Source organism: Equus asinus, chromosome 1, assembly GCF_041296235.1.
Source record: "Equus asinus isolate D_3611 breed Donkey chromosome 1, EquAss-T2T_v2, whole genome shotgun sequence".
Lineage (NCBI taxonomy): Eukaryota > Metazoa > Chordata > Mammalia > Perissodactyla > Equidae > Equus > Equus asinus.
In genome coordinates, this window is record NC_091790.1 from 185558446 (window position 1) to 185581059 (window position 22614).

At 35.1% G+C, this 22614-nt stretch overlaps 1 protein-coding gene across 20 annotated transcripts in view; it reads left to right on the forward strand.

Annotated features, from left to right (window-relative positions):
- MKLN1 (muskelin 1) overlaps window positions 1-22614 on the forward strand; it is a 311721-nt gene that overhangs the window by 175875 nt on the left and 113232 nt on the right. For 19 of the 20 annotated variants that reach the window (XM_070513561.1, XM_070513567.1, XM_070513597.1 and 16 more), the window contains one exon: window positions 11791-11860. In XM_070513561.1, the coding sequence (XP_070369662.1) occupies window positions 11791-11860 (70 nt within the window). Of the gene's footprint in view, window positions 1-10599; window positions 10774-11790; window positions 11861-22614 lie in introns of all 20 variants that reach the window. The other variant, XM_070513590.1, reaches the window with a different exon arrangement.

Below are 22614 nucleotides of genomic sequence, written 5' to 3' on the forward strand. Positions count from 1 at the left end.
ATTGTTAAGTCTTCTTGGAGAACTGACACTTTTTCCATTATGTAATGCCCTTCCTTATCTCTGATGATTTTCCTTGTTCTTAGGTCTTTTGCCTGATAGTAATGTAACTACTCCTGCTTTCTTTTGAAAGCATGGTATATCTTTCTCTATTTCTTTAATTTTCATCTATCTATGTCTTTATATTTATGGTGGGTTTCTTGTGGATAACATATTTGGGTCTTGCTTTTTTATCTACTCTGGCAGTCTCTGTCTTCCAATTAGTTTATTTAGACCATTCACATTTAAATTGCTTTTCCATACAGTTGGATTGATATCTACCATATTTGTAACTATTTTCTATTCATTGCACTTGTCTGGTTCTTTTCTTATTTTCTCCTCTTTTTCTGACCTCTCTGATGAACTTCCTTGAAATGAACATTCAATATGATTTCATTTTCTCTCTTCTCTTAACATATCAATGATACTTCTTTTAAACATGTTTTTAGTGGTTGTCTCAGAGTTTTCAATATACGTTTACAGTTAATCTACTCTAGCTTTAAATGACAGTTGACTGCTTCATGGGTTCAGGTACTTTATACCAGAGTATTTTGAATTCCTCCCTCCCATCCCTTATAACATTGCTCTGTTCATTTCAATTTTCCATATGTTATAATCACCTAATATACTGTTGCTGTTATCACTTTGATAATAACTTTGATAAGTTATCTCTTAGCTCAGTTAAGAATAAGAAAATACAAGTTTTATCTTCACTTAATCCTTCTCTGCCCTCTTTCTGTAGATCCAAATTTCTGACCTATATCACCCTCCTTCAAATAACTTCTTTTAACATTAAGCAAGGCAGGTCTACTGGTGACAGATTTCCTCAGTTTTTGTTTTAGGAAGTATTCATTTTTCCTTCACTTTTGAAGGATAATTTCACTACGTACAGAATTTTAGGTTGGTGGTTTTCTTCTTTCAACACTTTTAAGTATTTCATTCTACTCTTCTTCTTTTTTTTTTTTTTGAGGAAGATTAGCCCTGAGCCCACATCTGTGCGCATCTTCCTCCACTTTATATGTGGGACACGTGCCACATGGCTTGACAGGTGGTGTGTAGGTCTGTGCCTGGGATTCAAACTGGCAAACCCCAGGCTGCCAAAATGGAGTGTGTGAACTTAACCACTATGCCACCAGGCTTATCCCTCATTCTGCTCTTCTCGATTGTATGATTTCTGGTGAGAAAATCTGAAGTAATTCTTATTCTTGTTCTTGTATAGGTAAGGAGTTTTCCCCAATGGCTTTCTTCAAGATTTTCTCGTTTTCTTTATTTTTCTGCAATTTGAATATGATAATACCTTTGTGTAGGTTTTTTGGTATTTATCCTGCTTGGTTTTCTCTTAGCTTCCTGATCAGTGGTTTGGTGTCTCCTGTTAATTTTGGAGAAATTTCCAGTTGTTATTACTGCAAATACTTCTGTTCCTTACTTTCCTTCTTCTTCTGTTATTGCAATTATGCATATGTTGCAGTTGTAAACTACAGTTGTAATTTTTCACAGTTCTTTGATATTCTTTCTTTAAAATTTTTTTTTCTCTTTCAGTTTGGGAACTTTCTGTGGACATATCTGCAAACTCATTGATTCTATCTTCAGTACATTTCCCATCTGTCTTACATGTTGTCTGCTTTTTCCATAAATGCCCTTAAGGTATTAATCATAGTTATTTTAAGTTTCTTATCTGATAACTCCAAAATCTGAGTCATATTTGAGTTTGGTTCTGATGCTTGATTTGTCTCTTCAGATTATGCTTTTTCTTGCCTTTCAGGATACTTTTCAAGTTTTTGTTGGAAGCCAGCTAGGATGTATTGGGTAATAGGAACTGAGGTAATTAGGCCTTTTAGTTTGAGGTTTTATGTTTATCAGGTTAGAAGTTTGGCTGGTTTCTTTTTTGTTTTTGTTTTTTTTTTTTTTTGGTGAGGAAGACTTGCATTGAGCTAAGATCTGTTGCCAATCTTCCTCTTTTTTTTGTTTGAGGACAACTAGCTCTGAGCTTACATCTGTGCCAGTCTTCCTCTATTTTGTATGTGGGTGGCTGCCACAGCATGGCTTGATGAGTGGTGTAGGTCTCTGCCCAGGATCCGAACCTGCAAACCTGGGCCACTGAAGCAGAGCACGCTGGACTCAACTGTTATGCCATGGCTGGCCCCAGAAGTTGGGCTGGGCTGTTTAATGTTTGATGTAGCCCTAGATGCTAGAGGCTTCATTTTCCTTTAGCATCATCATTTTTTTCTCCCCCTGTGTTTTTGGGGGGCGGGGGGAGAGTTTCCCTCAGAATTTCTTCTTGATTAGAGTTTGTGTCTTGTAGCTCTCTCAGTTGTGATCTGCTGTTATTATACATCACCCCTTTATAGTGGTTAGGTGTGAGGGAGGGAAGGCATTCCCTAATCTTAGGATTAACTCCCAGTATTTGCTGGGTTCGAGTCTCTGGACTCTTTCCAAAGTGTTTCTTAGCTTTTTTTTCCCTCCCCTCATGTGAGAAAGGAGGGCTAGAGGGAGCTGGAGCTGGCTAATTGCCCTTCCCCAGGTGGGATAAGGCTCTGGTAAAGTTTAGTTGCCTTTAGAAGCTTGGCTTTCGTTGTGAAGAACACTCTGGACTGTTAAGTGATCTACAATTTTTTTAAAAAAAGTTGTGTTAAGGCCATTTAGGTTTATTGATAAGTTTGATCTCAGTTCTACTCTAACGTTTTGTGGCATATTTTACACGCACACACAAACTGACTATGTCATGTTTTTTCTTTGGTCTTTTTCTTATTAAAATGTTTCTTTTGGCATTTGGGATGACTTGTATTTTAGTTTCTTTGTTTCTTTTTTTCCTAGTTCCCTTCAATCCAGTCTCTTTAATGTAATACTCTTAAGTCTTCCTGAGGAAGTAAGCTAGGAATCTGTTCTTCTTTCCACCCTCTCTCTCAGCATCTAATTTTAAGTGATCTTTTCCTTCTAGGAGTTAGTATTTGTGAGGCTGTTAATAAGTCTGTTCTGACTTCTGCATGGTTCTCTTCATTATTCTCCCTTTTTTTGTTGGTCGATCCTTTCTACATTGTTTCAGAATGTATTTACATACTATTATATCATCCTTATCTTCATGGTTAGTTTTAGTTCTGTAGTTGTGTCTTTAGTTGATATGACCAGGTTTTATCTTGAAGCTTTTTAAGTCATTTTTTAGATATGTATGGTTTACTTTTTAGTAGGTTTCTCAGGAAGGGCTCAAGAAACTTTTACATGTTGTTAACTATCTATGCCTCTAAACTTGAAGGACAGTTTGACTCCTAGGCTTACTTTTTTTGTGTTTGAATATCTTAATATTTTCATTTCATTGTATTTGGGTATAAAACATAGCTGTTGTGAAGTTTCTTGACACTGTAATTTTCTTTTTCTTATAAGTGACTTGGTCATTTTACCTGAATGCTTAAATAACTTAAAAAAAAAGTCTTTAAAGTCTAATAGTTTGTAGTAGGAATATTCTGGGTTGAATTTCCCTACATACCATGTATCCTTTCTGTGAGTAGATTCAGGTCTTATTTAGGAAGATTTGCTTGCAGCACAGTTTGAAATACCTATCTGATTCCAGTTATACATTTATTGGATCACATACTTATTGTTGCTCTCTTTTGTATCGGTTTCATTGTTTTCACTCACTTTCTAATCTTCTTTTTAATTGGGCTTTTTGGGGAGGAGTCTATTCTTTTTGTGTTCTTTCTTTGTTTTTATTGAGGTATAATTAACATACAACATTATGTTATTTCAGATGTACAACATAATGATTCAATATTTGTATATATTGCAAAGTAATCACCACAAGTCTAGTTAACAGTCTAATTAGATCTTTCTAATTTAGTCTTTGTTTCTGAAGAATAGTCTCTCTCATTTCTGTCTTAATGGCTCTTCCTGTTGTCTAGTGATAATATTTCTGAGCTGTTGTAATTTTGATTTAGTGCTGCTTAATAAAGCTTTAACTATTTTCTTTATTTTAGGTCATTTTGAAATAATGATTAATAATGTTCATCTTTTTTGTGGCCCTATTTTTCTCATGTGCTTTTATTATCTGTTACAATGTTATTTGTTTCACATTTAATATTTTTCCTGCAATATCTTAGCATGGGCTTTCATTTTACATTCTAGTGTTGAAGTTCAGTTTTCCAGTAGTTTTAGAAGGAAGAATTTCTGTAGGCAGAAGAGATGAGCAAGTGTAGTTTTTCAGCTTTGTGGCTCAAGGCCTCTGTCCTTTGTGAAGTATTTAAAAAATTTGGACTTTTGAGATGTAATAAAGCTTTTTGCCTTTGTATGTTTTTGTTTTCCAGGTATTTTGCTTTTCGAAGAGACACCTTTAAATGTATTTAGCTTTTGCTGTACGTTTTGAGGGCTGTTACTTAAACCTCTCCCTATCCAGAATTTGAATCTTATCTCTCCTGGGGGTTGTCATTCTTTTTTGTTTTTTTCCCAATTGTTTTATTGAGGTCATAATGGTTTATAACATGGTGCAATTTGAGGTATACATTATTATTTATCAGTTTCTGTATAGACTGCATCGTGCTCACCACCAATTGTCTAATTTTTATCCGTCACCATACATCTGTGCCCCTTTATCCCTTTTGCCCTTCCCCCACCCCCTTTGGGGGTTGTCATTCTTTATGTTTTGCTTAATTTATTTTCTTTTTCCTGCAGTTTCTCTTCAGGGTGGGTCTCTCACTTTCTAAAAGTAAGAGAATATTTGTAGCATAGTTCTGAAATCCTTTTAGAGTCTGAAATCACCATTTTTTGGAATGGTCTCAGGCACCCTTAGAGATTTCTTGCCTTTGCGTTTGCCTCATCTTGGAGCCTGTGAGAACATTATCTGACTTCACCCACTTCTCAGATTTCCTTGGTCAAATTATTTCCTATTGCTAGGATTTTGAGCTTCTTGGTTCTTTTGTGAAGAATTGACTTTTTCTTCATTTTTCCGTGAGTGTCTCCTTCTGATTAGCATAATTTGCATTTTTTCAGAGATTTTTTTTGACTATCCCAAATAAAAGAACTCCCCTGTCCTATCTCAGCTCCCTGTTTATTTCTTTTATAGCATTTATCAGTCTATAATTATCTTGTTTACAACTGTACTGTTTTCTACTACGTCTCAATTGAACATTAGCATTACAAGTGGGGATCCTATCTTCTATACCACTGTATTCCTACAGCCTAGCACAATGTCGGGCATATAGGACTCAGGAAATATTTGCTAAATATTACCTTTAGCTTATGGTATAGGCCCCCTCCTCACCATGCTCCTGTGTGATAACTGGGGAGTATTTGGTGTGAAAATTGGGAAGTATTTGGAAGTGAGTCTAAACCTCTACAGTATGTATAAGTGATTTTTAGAAAAGCTATAATTTTTATAGTGTACTCTTTAAGTCTCTAGAGCTGTGGATATTCAAAATTGATTTGAGTTGATATCTCTTTTGCATTTTGAATTACAGTTTTTTATTGCGTACTTTTTTATGTCTCCTACGTTGTATGCTGTATACATTTATTATTTATTAAAAAATAGATTATAATCCCCTTGGCCACAGGTACCCATTCTTGTACCGTTACAGTGTTACCGCAGCAGAGTGTTCACACATAATGGAAGCTCTGTTATAATCATTGAGTTGTATGTTCTTATTGACTGTGTTGTAGGAGGAGGATTATATATGATACCTTAAATGAGGGATGTGAAGCCTTTTCATAGAATTGTAGAGTGTTAACATGGCCTCATGAATGGCATTTCCTAGAATTGTGCAATGCAACTGCCCTGATTAGAGCTGGAAGAAACTTGAGACCAAGGATTTCAACCTTTCCCTTTACAATGTAGATAAAGGTATTAAACCCCTGAGAATGTGATGTGCTTGAGGTTATCTATCCAATTAGTGGCCACACTCCGTGGTCTTAGGATTCCTAGTTGAAGTTGATTTCTTCTAGATCTATTTTTTCACATCATTTAACAAAAGGGAACAGGTTTTAGTAGGGTGTTTTTTTTTTTAATTCTTCTCCCCAAAGCCCCCCCAGTACATAGTTGTATATTCTAGTTGTAGGTCCTTCTGGTTTTGCTGTGTGGGATGCCACCTCAGCATGGCCTGAGGAGCGGTGCTATGTCCACGCCCAGGATCCGAACCAGCGAAACCCTGGGCCACTGAAGTGGAGCTCGAGAACTTAACCACTTGATCACTGACCGGTCCGTTGTAGGGTGTTTTTAAACTGTGAAAAGGAAAATCTTTCAGAGTTGAATCTTTCTACATTCTTTTAAATATTCTGCTCAACTGACTTCTTCACATCAAAATTCGAGAGAGCTTTTGAGTATCCAAAACTCTCAATTTAAAATCAACTGGATTTACTGATAAGTATCCTGAGCATCCATTAGCAGAAAAAAATGTTAAATGCTCCATTTTTTTCCCCCCAAATGCTGCTTTTTATATTTATTTTAAGTATTCTTAAGAGCAACAATTTGAAATATATTGCCAAGCAAGCTTAGGGTTTGAGCATGTTTAATCAGAAAAAGATTTTTAACTTGATGAATTGAATCCAACATGTCTAATAAATTATATTCTCATGATGAATTTTTAAGTTTGTTCCTGACACTTAATTGATTGTATGTATAGATATAGTACCTTTAAAAATAAGCAAAATAAGAGGCATATAACTTGGAAAATGTTAACACTGTATTCCATATTTCAGTTACCCATGTGTTTCACTATAAATTTTTATAGTCCTAATAGAAGAATTTAGTTATTCATAGCTTTGCCTTTATAGTCTGTGTCTAACAGACTTCATGTAGCTCATTTTTAGTACCTTCAGTTTTCATCCCACATTGGTAGGAATGAAAATGTACGTTTTGAAATTAAATTAACCCTGATGAAAATAGGAAGCCATTTTACTCCTCAACTCATCTCCCTTATCAGTCTTCTTGACCAGTTCTCTGTTAGTTATTATTTGCATTTTAAATATATTTTAGAATGGCAGATATTTAACTTAACCTTAGTAGATTGATCTTCTTTATTATTTAAATCATACAGTTTCTATACTGAATTGTGTATAGAATACACTTCTATAACTTTCTTCTTTGCTTGCTATTTATTTGTTTTTCCAGACAATAGTAAAAATGTTAAAATTAGTCATGGAACACCTAGAAGGGTGTTGTGGTGATATTCTTTTGGTTACCAGAAACAGAGCCTTCAGGCAACTGGAATTAAAAAGCCATCAGTTTCTATTCTCTGTTGTTCCCTGGAGTCTTTTCTATTTTATGTCTGCTACATTCTTATCTTACTACTGACTGGATATTCTTTCTGTTCAATCTGTTATTCTTACTCTGTGAATCATTTGTGTTTCATTGGTTCTGTTTCCTTATACGTTTTTTGTCTTTATAATTTTATTTTCATACTGGCCCATCCCATCTCCTGCCATAGGTCACTAGCCAGCCTAGATCGGCTGTCATTGAGGTAATTGTAAGGGAAACTGACTGGTACAAAACACTACTGCCTGTGATTGCCCCTTCAGTGGAGGCTGTGAATGAGATATTTCTTCTTTTAGAAGCAGGAGATAGTGAACTGATGTCGTGACTGACATATTTGGTATGAGAGGTTAATGTCTGTTGTTTAGTCCTGAGAGTTAGAAGAAGGAAAAGCTATACCAGTAGTGATGGTAGGTTTTATAGGTCTTTGGGAAGTATATGAGGAAGGATAATAAAAAGAACATGTTTTATGGAATGCTACCTTAGTGGCTCTGTTCCCATTGATGAAGGGCTGGTGTTTATATCACTGCTAGAAACTAGTTCTTCATTTGCCTTGCAGGAGAGAGTGGAGATGGATTGATGGAAGGAACATGTAGGAGGGAGAATTAAAAATAATCTACTGTTGGGGTCGGCCTGGTGGCGTAGTGATTAAGTTCGTGTGCTCCATCTCTGCACACTGCTCATCAAGCCATGCTGTGGTGATGTCCCACATATAAAATAGAGGAAGATTGGCACAGGTGTTAGCCCAGTGACAATCTTCCTCAAGCAAAAAGAGGAAGATTGGCAGCAGATGTTAGCTCAGGACCAGTCCTCCTCACACACACAAAATAAGTAAGTCTGTTGACTTTAAGTTTTGGGAGATGATGTGTCACTCAAAAATTTTAAGAGGCAGTCAGCCTGTATTACTTGCTTCTTTGTCTCCTCCCATGTCTTTAAAAAGAAGGAAAAGTTGAGCCTGATTTGATCATCCGATGATAATGTAGTCAGTTTACCATAAACATGGAAAGTTTGTCATCTCAACCATAGTATTTTTTACAGTAATTTACTGTTTACATAAATAATGTTTATTATAAAAATCTGAACAATGTGACAAATATAAGAAAATAAGTAAAAGCCGTTAATGGTACTTATGCTTCATTTTAGGATTATTTGTGCTTGTTCTCTATAATTTGGTACAAATTAGATCATACCATATATGCTTGTTAATTTAATTGTATACAAATATATATATCAATAATAGTTTGGTTTTTTTTTTTACAATAGAATCATATATGCTTCTTTATATCTCACATTGCAGAAATTTGTTCAAGTTAGCTGGTTTAGATCTGAAGTATTCTTTATAATGGCAGTATGATGTTCCATGATATATATGTTCTGTAATTTGGCTAATCATTTCCCTGCTACTACAAAAAATGCTGGATTAAATAGGCTCATATATCCTTATGTACTGATGATTTTATTTTTATGAGATAGATTCTGAGAGTGCTCGGGGGAAGAATCTATATATTTAAAATTTGAAAAAGGATATCTTCTTATGTTAATTTGTTTTCCCTGACACAAACAATACACAGGGATTTAGAGAAATTTTTTTTTAAGGTATTTATTTTGCAACTTTTTTTGTTTTTTTTTTAAGATTGGCGCCTGAGCTAACAACTGTTGCCAATCTTCCTTTTTTTTTTTTCCTTCTTCTCCCTAAAGCCCTCCAATACATAGCTGTATATTCTAGGTGTGTGTGCCTCTGGTTGTGCTATGTGGGACGCCACCTCAGCATGGCCTGAGGAGTGGTGCCATGTCAGCGCCCAGGATCCGAACCCCTGAAACCTGGTGCGCCAAAGGGGAGCACACGAACTTAACCACTCAGCCATGGGGCCAGCGCTGGATTTAGAGAAATTTTTGTTGTTCTTGTTTACTGCCTGTTTTAAGGATCTTCAGTGAGATGCATTCTCCTCATTCTCCATTTTACTGTTCATCTTATTCTCAATTAGAAACAATATTTTACATGTTTTAGATATGAATTCTTTATTAGTCATATGAATTGTAAGCATTTTTTAGGTTAAGTTTCAAGAAGTAGGAGAATTCTGAGGCTTTTTCATGTGGTGATGAAGAGTGTTGGTTTTGGAGTCAGATTGCCTAAGGTTTATATCCTTACTTTTTAGTTGTGTACTTTCAGGCAAATTAACTTATCTCTCTCAGTTTCTTAATCTGTACATTGAAGGTAATAGTTTATATATGGAAAGCACTTAGAACAGTGTCTGGAATGTCATAAAAGCTCAGAAATGTTAGATGCTAGCATTGTCATTGCTCTTGTCCTGGTTGTCATCATCATCATTTTTGCTTAATATGCACATTTGAAATGTTTTTGATAGGTATTATATTAAAATTCTCTCTTGAAAAGTTGTATCAATGTGCATTCCTCCAGCAAAATATGAGAGTGCCCTTTTACCAGCTCTGGCCAACAACTGAGGTTATGATTAAAACATGTTTTTGAGGGTGTGGGCCCACTTTTATAGGGATAACATATATCTTTGTTTTAATATCCAGTTTTTGGTTATTATTAATTTTGAACATTTGGGTTTTGTCCATTTCATATGGAATATTTGTGTTTAAGTGCTCTTTAAATATTCAAATTTCAATTAACCTTTTATGTTTTACATTGCCTTTATTTTTCTAGTTGGCTGTTTGCCTTTTAATTTTGTTTGAGGTCATTTTATATATGGATGTTTTACCTTTGTGAGACGTGTATGTAAAGGCAATTCTTTTCCTTATAGTTCTGCTTTTTAAAAAATAATTCATTCACACATCTATTTGACATTTATTAAGTACCTTCTCTGTGCCAGGTATAGATCTAACTGTTTAAAAATATCTTTTTATTTTAGAATGATTTTAGACTTACAGAAAAGTTACAGAGATAGTACAGAGTTCCCATATGCCCCTCACCTAATTTCTTCTATTGCATTACCATGGTACATTTGTCACAACTAAAATACCAACACTGATACATTACTGTTACATAAACTCCACATTTTATTTGGATTTCAGTAGTTTTCCCATTAATGTCCTCTTTCTGATCCAGGATCCCATCCAAGATACCATCACATGTAGTTGTCATGTCTCACTGGTCTGTGACAAGTCTTTCAGTCTCGTTTTTCTTTATTTTGAGAGTTTTGAGGAGTACTGGTCATATTTTTTTGTTGAATGTTCCTCAATTTGAGTTTGTCTGATATTTATTACAGTTAGACTGGGGCTTTTATAGTATGGACTCATGGATATTTATTTTATACTTTGGGTTATAATCTAATATTACATTATTTATTTTGTTTAAATTATTTCAGCTTTGGCCATTCAGTTCTTTCATGTTGGCTCCTCTGTCCCTTTGACATGCTGCTATTCTTCTGTGGTTTTTTTGAGTACTACAAGATGCTCCAGTCTTATCTTCTGAATTCCCTGCCCCAACCCTAGAATCAGCTACTTCCCCAAGAATCCCTGTTTCCTTTTGTTGGACTGTGGTATGTAGAAACCAAGATCTGGGTTCTGGGTGTGCTCATTGCTACTGGAGTGTCACTGCTTTTAGTCCGTTAGTGAACACAGCTAGGAATACTATGTGTGTGTGTGAATGCACACACACATCTCTATAATTACTTCTGAATCCATTTATCTATGTCTATATTAAGTTAAATATCAGTTCACACTGATGGCTCTGACTCTAGTCCAGTACCACTGGGTTCATTCTAACCTCCTTCCCCTTGATTTTCTGTAAGTTTCCACTCCAAATTGAGAAGCTTGGCTTCCACCATTTACCATCCATTTACTTATGGTTCAACCCCAGTGTACATGTAAATTGTTTCAGAATTAACCCATATCCCTATGAAAAACAGCTTTATCAAATAAAGTACAGGGTTTATGTATGGTTTCGTTTGTCTTTACCTTTAGAGTTTCCAGTGAAAGCATCATCTTCCAAAGTTACTTATATCTGTTCCTTTTTTCACCCACAGTTCTGCTTTTGGTGCTGAATTTAAAAAACTTTCTTGATCCAAAGCTTGATTTTTTATATATATATATATATATATATATAAATTATTATTATTAATAATAATATAATTATATATGAATGTATATATGTAATGTTATATAAAATACATATATATGTGATATATAACAATATAATATAATTGGATGTATTATATACATATGTTATTTTATTTTATTATTAGGTATTTTATAGCTTTGTTTTTACCTTAAATTCCTAAATACATTTATAATTCATTTTGTCACTTGGTGTGAAGTAGAACTATATTTTTCTTGCTTTTCTCAATTGTTTGAAATGCTACCTTTATCATATTTTAAAATCTTATATGTACTAGATATTTCCTGTGTTTCTTATTCTGTTTCATTTTCTCTTGTTCAAGTTCCAGATATTATATAACTTTATAGTTTCATCATCTGCTAGATTATTCCTCTTTTTGTTTATTCATGTTCATATATTCTTTAAATTAATTGTTATAATTTCCTCTTCTTTATTTCAGGAACATTTTAGTGGATAAACCAAATGACCAATCTTCAAGGTGGTCTTCAGAGAGCAACTATCCTCCCCAGGTGAGATTGTGTATAGCGCCTGATACCATTTAGAAGTCAAAATTTAAATAGGCACTTAATTGATACTGCTTATCTGGAATCCGTTAATAGTTTATTCAGTCTTTGAAATTGTGAGGTAAATTTTCATTTCTTGTTCTTTTTTGGTTCAAATTTTGGAAGATTTTTTATTTCATAGGCAAATGCAGTGTCGAATTTGATGAAACGTAGACTTTTTACTTGTCTACCAGAACATTTAAAATCTACTTTATATTTTCTCTGGATTACTAATGATGCAAAAGTAAATGTTTTGACACCTTTTGAGGAAAATGTTAACTAAAAAGAACTGGTTACGGTGCTGTTACTGTTCTAAGCAGTAACTTATCTGAGTACTGATCTGAGCAGAGTTTGTGACTTCTGCACTTCAAGTCATTCTGTAAATGTTTAAGGAAATGTTTGTAAATTGAACTTTGACTCAGTGACTCAATGACTGCCTTTTAGGGAAAATAAACTTAATATATTTTGTTATTTTACTAAAGTAATATATTTAGATGATGTCAGGACCAGTAGCTAAAATCTTTTCTTGACAAGTTGTGTCTCAGGTCATCTGAATTAAAAAATCATTTTTTCAGTTATACACTTTCAGCATTAACGCTTATCCTTCATAAAATGAATGCTCTGATAGGTAAAGCAGGTGGGTAAAGAAAGTTTTAGTTTTTATTCTAGTGTGATTCTTGGAAACCTAGTCTCTGTACTTATTTTGACTTTTATATTGGTTTTTTACTGTTTGCATACCTTTTTGGATCACTTGGTGTGTAAATGTTTCATTGCAAAATATACATCCAAAGAATATATATTCACCACTTACGTATACAGTAGTTGCCCCTAATCCACGGTTTTGCTTTCCATGGTTTCAGTTACCCATGGTCAACTGCAGTCCAGAAATATTATATGGAAAAATTCTAGAAGTAAATAACCCGTAAGTTTTAAATTGTACACCATTTTGAGTAGCATGATGAAATCTCACACCATCCTGCCAAGGACATGAATTATCCCTTTGTCCAGCATATCTACATTGTGTATCCTACTGCCCCTTAGTTATTTAGTAGCCCTCTTGGTTTTCACATTGATTGACTGTCACAGTATCACAGTGCTTGTGTTCAAGTAACCCTCATTTCACTTAATAACGGCCCTAAAGTGCAAGAATGGTGATGCTGGCAATTCGGATATGCCAAAGAGAAGCTGTAAAGTGCTTCCTGTAAATGAAAAGGTGAAAGTTTTAGACGTAATAAGGAAAGAAAAAAATCATAGCTGTGGTGACTAAGATCTGTGGTAAGAACAAATCTTCTATCTGTGAAATTGTGAAGAAGGAAAAAGAAATTTGTGCTTAGTTTGCTCTTGCACCTTGAATATGTATGTGTAGGAAAAAAACACAGTATATTTAGGGTTTGGTACTCTCTGTGGTTTCAGGCATCCACTGGGGGGGGTCTTGGAACTTATCCCCTTGTGGATAAGGGGGTACTACTGTACAATATAAAAAATAATAAAACAAATACCTGTTTCCTCATCAATCATCTTTAGAAATGGAAAACAATCTCAACCTTTTGAAGCCTCCTGTGGTCCCCATCTTACGTCTGATCCTCTATCTTCACCCCAGTAACTATTATTTCATATTTTGTTAAGCATTTTCTCACAGTATTATGTATGTATATATTTATAAATATCCTGTGATTTAAGTTTTGTCTGGCTTTGACTTTATATAAATATAATACTGATTGAATCACTCATTATAAATCTTCTATGACTTTCTTTTTTTTTTTTGCTTAACATGGTATTTGTTAATGTGGCTCAGTATAATTGTAGTTTAATTTTCACTGCTGTTTAGTATTTCACTGTATGAGTATGCCAAAATGGATTTATCCATTTTACAGTTGATAGGCTTTTGTATTTTTTTGCTAATTATGAACAGGGTGCTATGAACATTCTTGTATCTTGTATCCTGATACACATGTATAAGAGTTTCTTCAGGGTATATACCTTGGAATAGAATTACTGGATCATAAGCTATATGTATGTTCAACTTATATCTGGTATTGCAAACTGTTTTACAAAATGACTGTAGACTTTATTGTCTCACTGGCAGTATATGAAAGTTGCTGTGCATTTTATTCTCCTCATCACCTCTCTGGTTGATTTTTAGATTTTGCCAGTCTGGTGGATCTTTCACTGTAACTCACAGAGTTAGTTAGGTTCCAGTGAGGGTCTGGTCACAACATTTTTGTTAACCAATCAGTAAATAACCTTGTTTTGTGTGTGTTTCTGTTTAAAGACAACTTATTTTATATGTATTGTTTATTCATTAGCATTGAACTCGTAGCCAATAGCACTATAAGTTATGCCTGAGCAAAGATTAGCTAACACCTCTATTTTCTCCATAAGGCACATGGCCTTCTTGCATTTAGAAACACTAAACAGCACTTCAGCACTATACTTGGGGACCATTTTAGACAGCAAAATCACCAGCAGAAAGCGCAGAAATATAAAAAATGTGGCACCACATAGACCATGAAAAGGATAACTTATTTATAATATAAGAAGTAAAACAAGAAGGCATGGTGTCCCTTGTTTGACCTCAGCTGAGAGAGTGTGCATCAGGCAACTCAAACTTTTTGCTGCTCTGTACGTGTCTGGGAATGACTGCAAGTATTGATTTTGGTGTCACAAGTAAGTTTTAGTAAATAGGTGAATTTGCAAATACGGAATCCATGAATAATGAGGAGTGACTGTACCATAACTAACAATTCGTTTACCATGTCTTGCACAGGTCTGAGAATCAGAAAGAAAGGACAAGAAGACTCTGAAAAATCAAAATCATTGTGATGAAATTTTAGATCCCAAGCGCCTTTCCTAGAATCTACTTTGGATATAATGTTATTCTATTTGGTTAATTATTTCTTCTAATTATTTCTTCAGGTTTTAGCAACTGGAAGCAGCTTTGTGCATGGCAGGGCATAGCTGTAAAAGATAGGCACAGTAACAGCAAGCTGACAACTGACAAAGTGTCATGAGGGAGAAGACAGAAAAATCTAAGTAACAAATAGAAAAACAAAAGTATGACATTTAGGGGGTTTTTAGTATTTCAATACCCTCTAGGATAGTGTCGTCTAATAAACTTTCTTTAGTGATGAAAATATTCTGTAATCTGCACTGTATGATACGGTGACTGCTAGCCACAGCTGACTATTGAACACTTGAAATGAAGCTAGTGTAAATGAGGAATGCAATTGTTAATTTTATTTAATTTTAATTAAGTTAGATTAAATAGCCCCAGGTGGCTAGTGGCTATGTATTAGACTCCGCAGATCTAAGGTGTCACTGTTGTTAGGATACTGTTTGATGCTCACAGTGCTTGCCCTCTGTCAGTAAGAAATTTTAATTATGTTTAGTATATGCAGTTTAAGCAGATAAGGAAGGTAATGGTACAGTTTATCTAGAGAGGAGTGGAAATCAAACTTGAAGCCTCACAGCTACTGCTTGCCTTTCCCAGAATGAGGAAGGACTATAAGTGTATGCACGGGTGCTAGGATGTATATAGCATGTTTTGAGACTGGCACCCCAGAGTGAATGAACCCTAAACACTTCTCTTTAAAGCTCATGTTGGGTTATGAGTAGGGTAGGTAGAAATACAAATATTTTTCTTTTAATATATGTCTGTTATTTTTTCAAATGACTACTAAATTGTCAGGACATACTTGGACCTAACTACTTAATAAATGGTACTGTTAATATTTCTTTTGGCCTTGAATACTGTATTAGTCATCTATTGCTATGTAACAAATTACCCCAAAACTTAGAGGGTAAAAACAACAAGCATTTATTATTTCACACTGTTACTGAGGGTTAAGAATCTGAGAGTGCCTCAGCTGGGTGGTTCTGGCTCAGGAAATAAAAGGAATATCTATCTACAGGGGAATGCTAGAATATATTTTTCATAGAATATTGTCAGCCATTTAAATAAAATGAACTTGTTTCATACCAGTTGACTTGGAGGGATTTCCACTGTAAAATGAGAAAAGATGCAGAGTAGCATCTACAATAAGATCCTACTATTGTTACCTGAATAATGACTCTCCCTCCCTCACCAATATGTATGTATGTGCATATGTATATTTGTATTTGACGCAGTGAGCCCAGATAAAGGTTCGAAAGGATATACATCTGGTTGTTGGCATTGGTTATTTAAGAGAAGAGATGCAGGAGGAAAAAGAGAAAACAATTATTTTTAAAAGTTATTCCCATTAGAAAACAACATGTATGATATTCTGCTCACATAAAATATGTGTCTATGTGAGTGTGTGCATAGAGAGTTAAACTGAATTATCATCAAAATGGTGGTGGTGGTTATATCAGGATGATGAAATTCAGGTGATTTTTAAGTTCTACATTTTTAATCTCTTTTTTGATTTTCATTTTCAATTAGTATTTATAATATGTATAAACAGAAAAAACTTAAAGCCATTTTCATTGTGGTAGGGAGCAGATATTTTGATACCTAATGAGAAAACATTGCTGTTAATTCTGGATCATCTGTACTGGTAGGGAGTAAAAGTAGCATGAATGAAAACCCCATAAATACTCTAAGATAAGAATTTCACTGTTATTCTTCCTCAAATATGTTTTATAGGAGTTATTAATAACTGCCATGGACAATTATCCACGTCTTTCAAGGTGACTGGCAAATACGCTAGGGTTTGTTAAAATGTACAGGCGTGACAAATGTCTTGATTATTGCTTTAAGAAAGATTAGATCATAACTTTTCTACAATTATAAGCTCCTTCCGAGATAATTTAAGTAGAAGTATGGCATTAGGTAATATTCTTTGCTTTCTGGGTCCAGAGAGGGCAAAGTTTTTTAACAAACAGCAAGCATTCTGCTTTTGTATAATCTAAGCAGGTCAAAGAAACTTTAGTGATTATTTAATATAATTGGTGTGTATGCATGGGGGTGTGTTTTAGCTTTTGTAATACACTCAAGTTGTTCTCTCTCTGATGAACCATGGCAAGAATATCATAGGAATAAGAGTTACTTGCCAAGTGGGGAAGGAAATAGAAAATATATGCAGTTTGGGCCAGCCCTGGTGGCCTAGTGGTTAAGTTTGATGCACTCTGCTTTGATGGCCCACGTTCAGTTCCTGGGCACTGTCCTACGCCACTCATCTGTCAGTGACCATGCTGTGGTGGTGGCTCACATACAAAAAGAGGAAGATTGGCAGCAGTGTTAGCTCAGGGCAAATCTTCCTCAGCAAAAAAAAGAGAGAGAGAAAATATATGGATTTCAATGTAATTTCTATCTGTGAAACCAGGATACCAGTAAACTTATGAAGTTTCCTTATTGTATTTTGTCCAAGTTTGTGAAAAGAGCATTGTATAATACATTTTTAATTAATATAATTTACATATAGTGAAATGCATGGACCTTAAGTGTACAGTATCCATTTTGAAAAATGCATACACCAATATAATTCACACCCCATCAAGATTATAAAATGTTTCCATCACCTCAGAAAGATCCTTTCTCTCCCTCACTAGTGAATCCTTAACTCTCACCCTCCATCCAGAGGCTTTAGATTTCTTTTGCCATAGATTAGTTTTGTCAATTCTAAAATTTAATATAAATGGAGTCATATAGTGTGTGTGTGTATATATATACTGTTTTGTATATGGCTTGTTATGCTCAGAGTGTTTTTGCTGTTTATCCATGTTGTTGCATGCATCAATATTTCATTTCTTTTCATTACAGAATACCATTCTGTTCTGTGGATATACCACACTTTGTTTATCCATTCTCCTGTTTATGGACATTGGCATTGTTTCAGTTTTTGCTGATTATGAGTAAAGCTTATATAAACATTCTTTTATAAGATTTTTAAAATAATACATATTTTCGATTATTTTGGGTAACTATCTAGAAGTAGAATTGCTGCATTAGAAGGTAGAAATATATTACTTTATTTGAAATTATCAGACTGCTAGTTGCTTCACAGCCTCACCAACATTTGGTATTGACACCCATTTTAATTTTAGTGATTATTGTTGGTGTGAAGTGGTTTAAATTTATAATTCCCTGATGACTGATGATATTAAGTACTTTTTTCCATTTGCTTATTGGCTGTTCATTTATCTTTTTTGTGAATTCTTTGACTCAATAAAAAAAATAGGGTTGTTTGCTTTTTTATTACTAAGTTGTAGTTGTTTATATATATTCTGGATTCTTTGTTAGTTATGTATAGAAAATATTTACTCGCAGTCTGTGACTTGTTTATTCATTTTCTTAACACTAACTTCTGTTATTTTTTAAACAGCTATTAAGATGTAATTGACATACAATAAACTTAACATTTTTAGTGTGCAATTTGATACTTTTTTTTTAAAGTATGCTTTTTTGGTGAGAGTTGTCAGTCATCCTCTTTTTTTTTTCCTCTCAAAGCCCCAGTACATAGTTGTATATCCTAGTTGTAGGTCATTCTAGTTCTTCTGTGTGGAATGCCACCACAGCATGGCCTGATGAGCGGTGTGTAGGTCCGCGCCACGGATCTGAACTTGTGAACCCCCGGGTCGCTGAAGTGGAGCACACGAACTTAACCTCTTGGCCGTGGGGCCATCCTCTGATAAGTTTTGACATATGTGTTCACCCTTGAAAATACCACCGCACTTAAAATACTAAACATCTGGGGGCTGGCCCTGTGGCCGAGTGGTTAAGTTTGCGCACTCCGCTGCAGGCGGCCCAGTGTTTCGTTGGTTCGAATCCTGGGTGCGGACATGGCACTGCTCATCAAACCACGCTGAGGCTGCGTCCCACATGCCACAACTAGAAGGACCCACAACGAAGAATATACAACTATGTACTGGGGGGCTTTGGGGAGAAAAAGGAAAAAAATAAAATCTTTAAAAAAAAAAACTAAACATCTGTTATCCCAAAAGTTTCCTATGTCTCCTTTTAATCCCTCCCACCTGCCTCCATCCTTCATCTCTAGGCAACCACTGTTCTTTCACTATAGATTCATTTGCATTTTCTAGGAATTTATATAAATGAAGAAATATAATATGCATTTTTTTGCCTGACTTATTTCACCCAAAGTGATTATTTTATTTTTTCTTATTTGAGTTCATAATAGTTTACATCGTTGTGAAATTTCAGTTGTACATTATTTCTTGTCTGTTGCTACATAAGTGCTCCCCTTCAGCCCCTGTGCCCACCTTCCACCCCTCTTCCTCTGGTAACCACTGAACTGTTTCCTTTGTCCATGTGTTTGTTCATATTCCACGTATGAGTGAAATCATCTGGTGTTTCTCTTTCTCACTCCAGCTTATTTCGCTTAGCATAATTCCCTCCCGGTCCATTCATGTTGGTGTAAATGGGATGATTTTGTCTTTTTTTATGGCTGAGTAGTATTCCATTGTATATATATATACCACATCTTCTTTATCCAGTCATCAGTTGATGGGCACTTGGATTGTTTCCATGTCCTGGCTATTGTGAATAGTGCTGCAATGAACACAACAGGGGTACATTTGTTACTTTGGATTTTTGATTTCAAGTTGTTTGGGTAGATACCAAGTAGTGGGATAGCTGGGTCATATGGTATTTCTGTTTTTAGTTTTTTGAGGACTCTCCGTACTGTTTTCCATAGTGGCTGCACCAGTTTGCATTCCCGCCAGCAGTGTATGAGATTCCCTTTTCTCTACACCCTCTCCAATATTTGTTATTTTTAGTCTTAGTGGTTATAGCCATTTTAACAAGCGTAGGGTGGTATCTTAGTCTAGTTTTCTTTTTTCCTTCTCCCCCAATCCCCTGGTACATGGTTGTATATTCTGGTTGTGAGTGCCTCTGGTTGTGCTATGTGGGATGCCATCTCAGCATGGCCTAGTGAGCGGTGCCATGTCCACGCCCAGGATCCAAACTGGCGAAACCCTGGGCTACCGGAGCATGGGAACTTAATCACTCGACTATGGGGCCGGCCCCTTAGTCTAGTTTTAATTTGCATTTCCCTGGTGATTAGTAATGTTGAACAGCTTTTCATGTGTTTATTGGCCACCTGTATATCCTTCTTTGAAAAATGTCTGTTCATATCCTCTGCCCATTCTTTTATCTGGCTGTTTTTTTTTTTTATTGTTCTGTGAGTTCCTTATATATTATGGAGATTAACCCCTTGTCAGACATATGATTTACAAATATTTTTTCCTAGTTGGTGGGTTGGCTTGTTGTTTTGATCCTAGTTTCTTTTGCCTTGCAGAAGCTCTTTAGTCTGATGAACTCCCTCTTGTTTATTTTTTCTTTTGTTTCCCTTGTCTGAGAAGACATGATATTCGAAAAGATCCTTTATATGTTCGATGTTAAAGAGTGTACTACCTATATTATCTTCCAGGAGTTTTATGGTTGCAGGACTTATCTTCAAGTCATTGATCCAATTTGAGTTTATTTTTGTGTGTGGTGTGAGATAATGGTCTACTTTCATTCTTTTGTATGTGGCTGTCCAGTTTTCCCAACACCATTTATTGAAGAGACTATCTTTTCTCCATCGTATGTTCTTGGCACCTTTGTTGAAGATTAGCTGTCTGTAGATGTGCAGTGTTATTTCTGGGCTTTCAGTTCTGTTCCATTGATCTATATGTCTGTTTTTGTACAAGTACCATGCTGCTTTGATCACTATGACTTTGTAGTACATTTTGAAGTTAGAGATTGTGATGCTTCCAGCTTTGTTCTTTTTTCTCAGGATTGCTTTAGCAATTCGGTGTCTTTGGTTGCCCCATATGAATTTTAGGATTCTTTGTTCTATTTCCGTGAAGAATGTCATTGGGATTCTGATTGGGATTGCACTGAATCTGTAGATTGCTTTGGGTAGTATGGACATTCTAACTATATTTATTCTTCCAATCCACGTGCATGGAATGTCTTTCCATCTCTTTATGTCATCATCTATTTCTTTCAATAATGTCTTATGGTTTTCATTGTTTAAGTCCTTCGCCTCCTTAGTTAAATTTATTCCTAGGTACTTTATTCTTTTTGTTACGATTGTAAATGGAATTGTATTCTTGAGTTCTCTTTCTGTAAGTTCATTATTAGAGTACAGAAATCCAACTGATTTTTGTAAGTTGACTTTGTACCCTGCAACTTTACTGTAGTTGTTAATTATTTCTCATAGTTTTCTGATGGGTTCTGTAGGGTTTTCTATATATAAGATCATGTTATCTGCAAACAGTGAGAGTTTCACTTCTTCACTCCCTATTTGGATTCCTTTTATTCCTTTCTCTTGCCTAATTGCTCTGGCCAAAACCTCCACTATTATCTTGAACAAGAGTGGTGATAGTGGGCATCCTTGTCTTGTTTCTGTTCTCAGAGGGATGGCATTCAGTTTTTCCCCATTGAGTGTGATGTTAGCTGTGGGTTTGTTGTATATGGCCTTTATTATGTTGAGGTAATTTCCTTCTATACCCATTTTGTTAAGAGTTTTTATCGTAAATGGATGTTGGATCTTGTCTGATGCTTTCTCTGTGTCTATTGAGATGATCACGTGGTTTTTATTCCTCATTTTGTTAATATAGTGTATCACATTGATCGATTTGTGGATGTTGAACCATCCCTATGTCCCTGGTATGAATCCTGCTTGATCGTGATGTATGATCTTTTTGATGTATTGCTGTATTCCGGTTGCCAATATTTTGTTGAGGATTTTTGCATCTATGTTCATTAGCGATATTGGCCTGTAGTTTTACTGTTTTGTGTTGTCCTTGTCAGGCTTTAGTATCAGAGTGATGTTGGCCTCATAGAATGTGTTAGGAAGCGTTCCGTCTTCCCTAATCTTTTGGAATAGCTTGAGAAGGATAGGTATTAAATCCTTTCTGAAAGTTTGGTAGAATTCCCCAGGGGAGCCATCTGGTCCTGGGCTTTTATTCTTTGGGATGCTTTTGATTACTGTTTCAATCTCTTTCCTTGTGATTGGTCTGTTCAGATTCTCTATTTCTTCTTGATTCAGCTTTGGGAGGTTATAAGAGTCTAAGAATTCCAAAGTGATTATTTTGACGTTCATCCATGTTGTAGTTTGCATCAAAACTTCATCCATTTTTGTTGCCTAGCTGAATTCTCTTGTATGGACATAACCGTTTGTTTATCCACTTACCTGTTGAGGGACATTGGATTGTTTTCCAGTTTTTGGCAATTACAATTAAAGAGACATTGAAAATTAATGTGCAAGTCTTTATGGTTTTAATTTGCATTTTAAAAATGATTAGTGATGTTGACTCGCTTTTCATATGCTTGTTTACCTCTCTAAATGTTCTTTGGTGGAGTGTCTATTCAAAAGGTTTGTCCATTTAAAAATTTGTTTTCTCATTATTGAATTTTGTGAGTCTTTATATGTTTATAAGTTTTTTTAATCAGATGTATGATTTGCAAGTATTTTCTCCCCTTCTGTGACTCCCCCTAGCCCCATCTTTCCTTCTGTCCTAATATTAGGAGGAGTCTTCATTAAGTATGATGTTGGCTATGGATATTTCATAGCTCTCCTGTATCAGTTTGAGAGCATTTCCTTCTAGTTGTAGTTTTCTGAGAGTTTCTAGTCCCGAAGAGTATTGAATTTTTTTGTTGTTATTGCTCCACACCTTAAAACCCTTTTATGTTTCTCTGCTCCTCCTATAATAGAGTCCAAATTTCTTAATATGGTCATACATTGCAACTCCTTCCAGCAAGAGGTACAGTCTATTCTTCTACCCTTTGAATC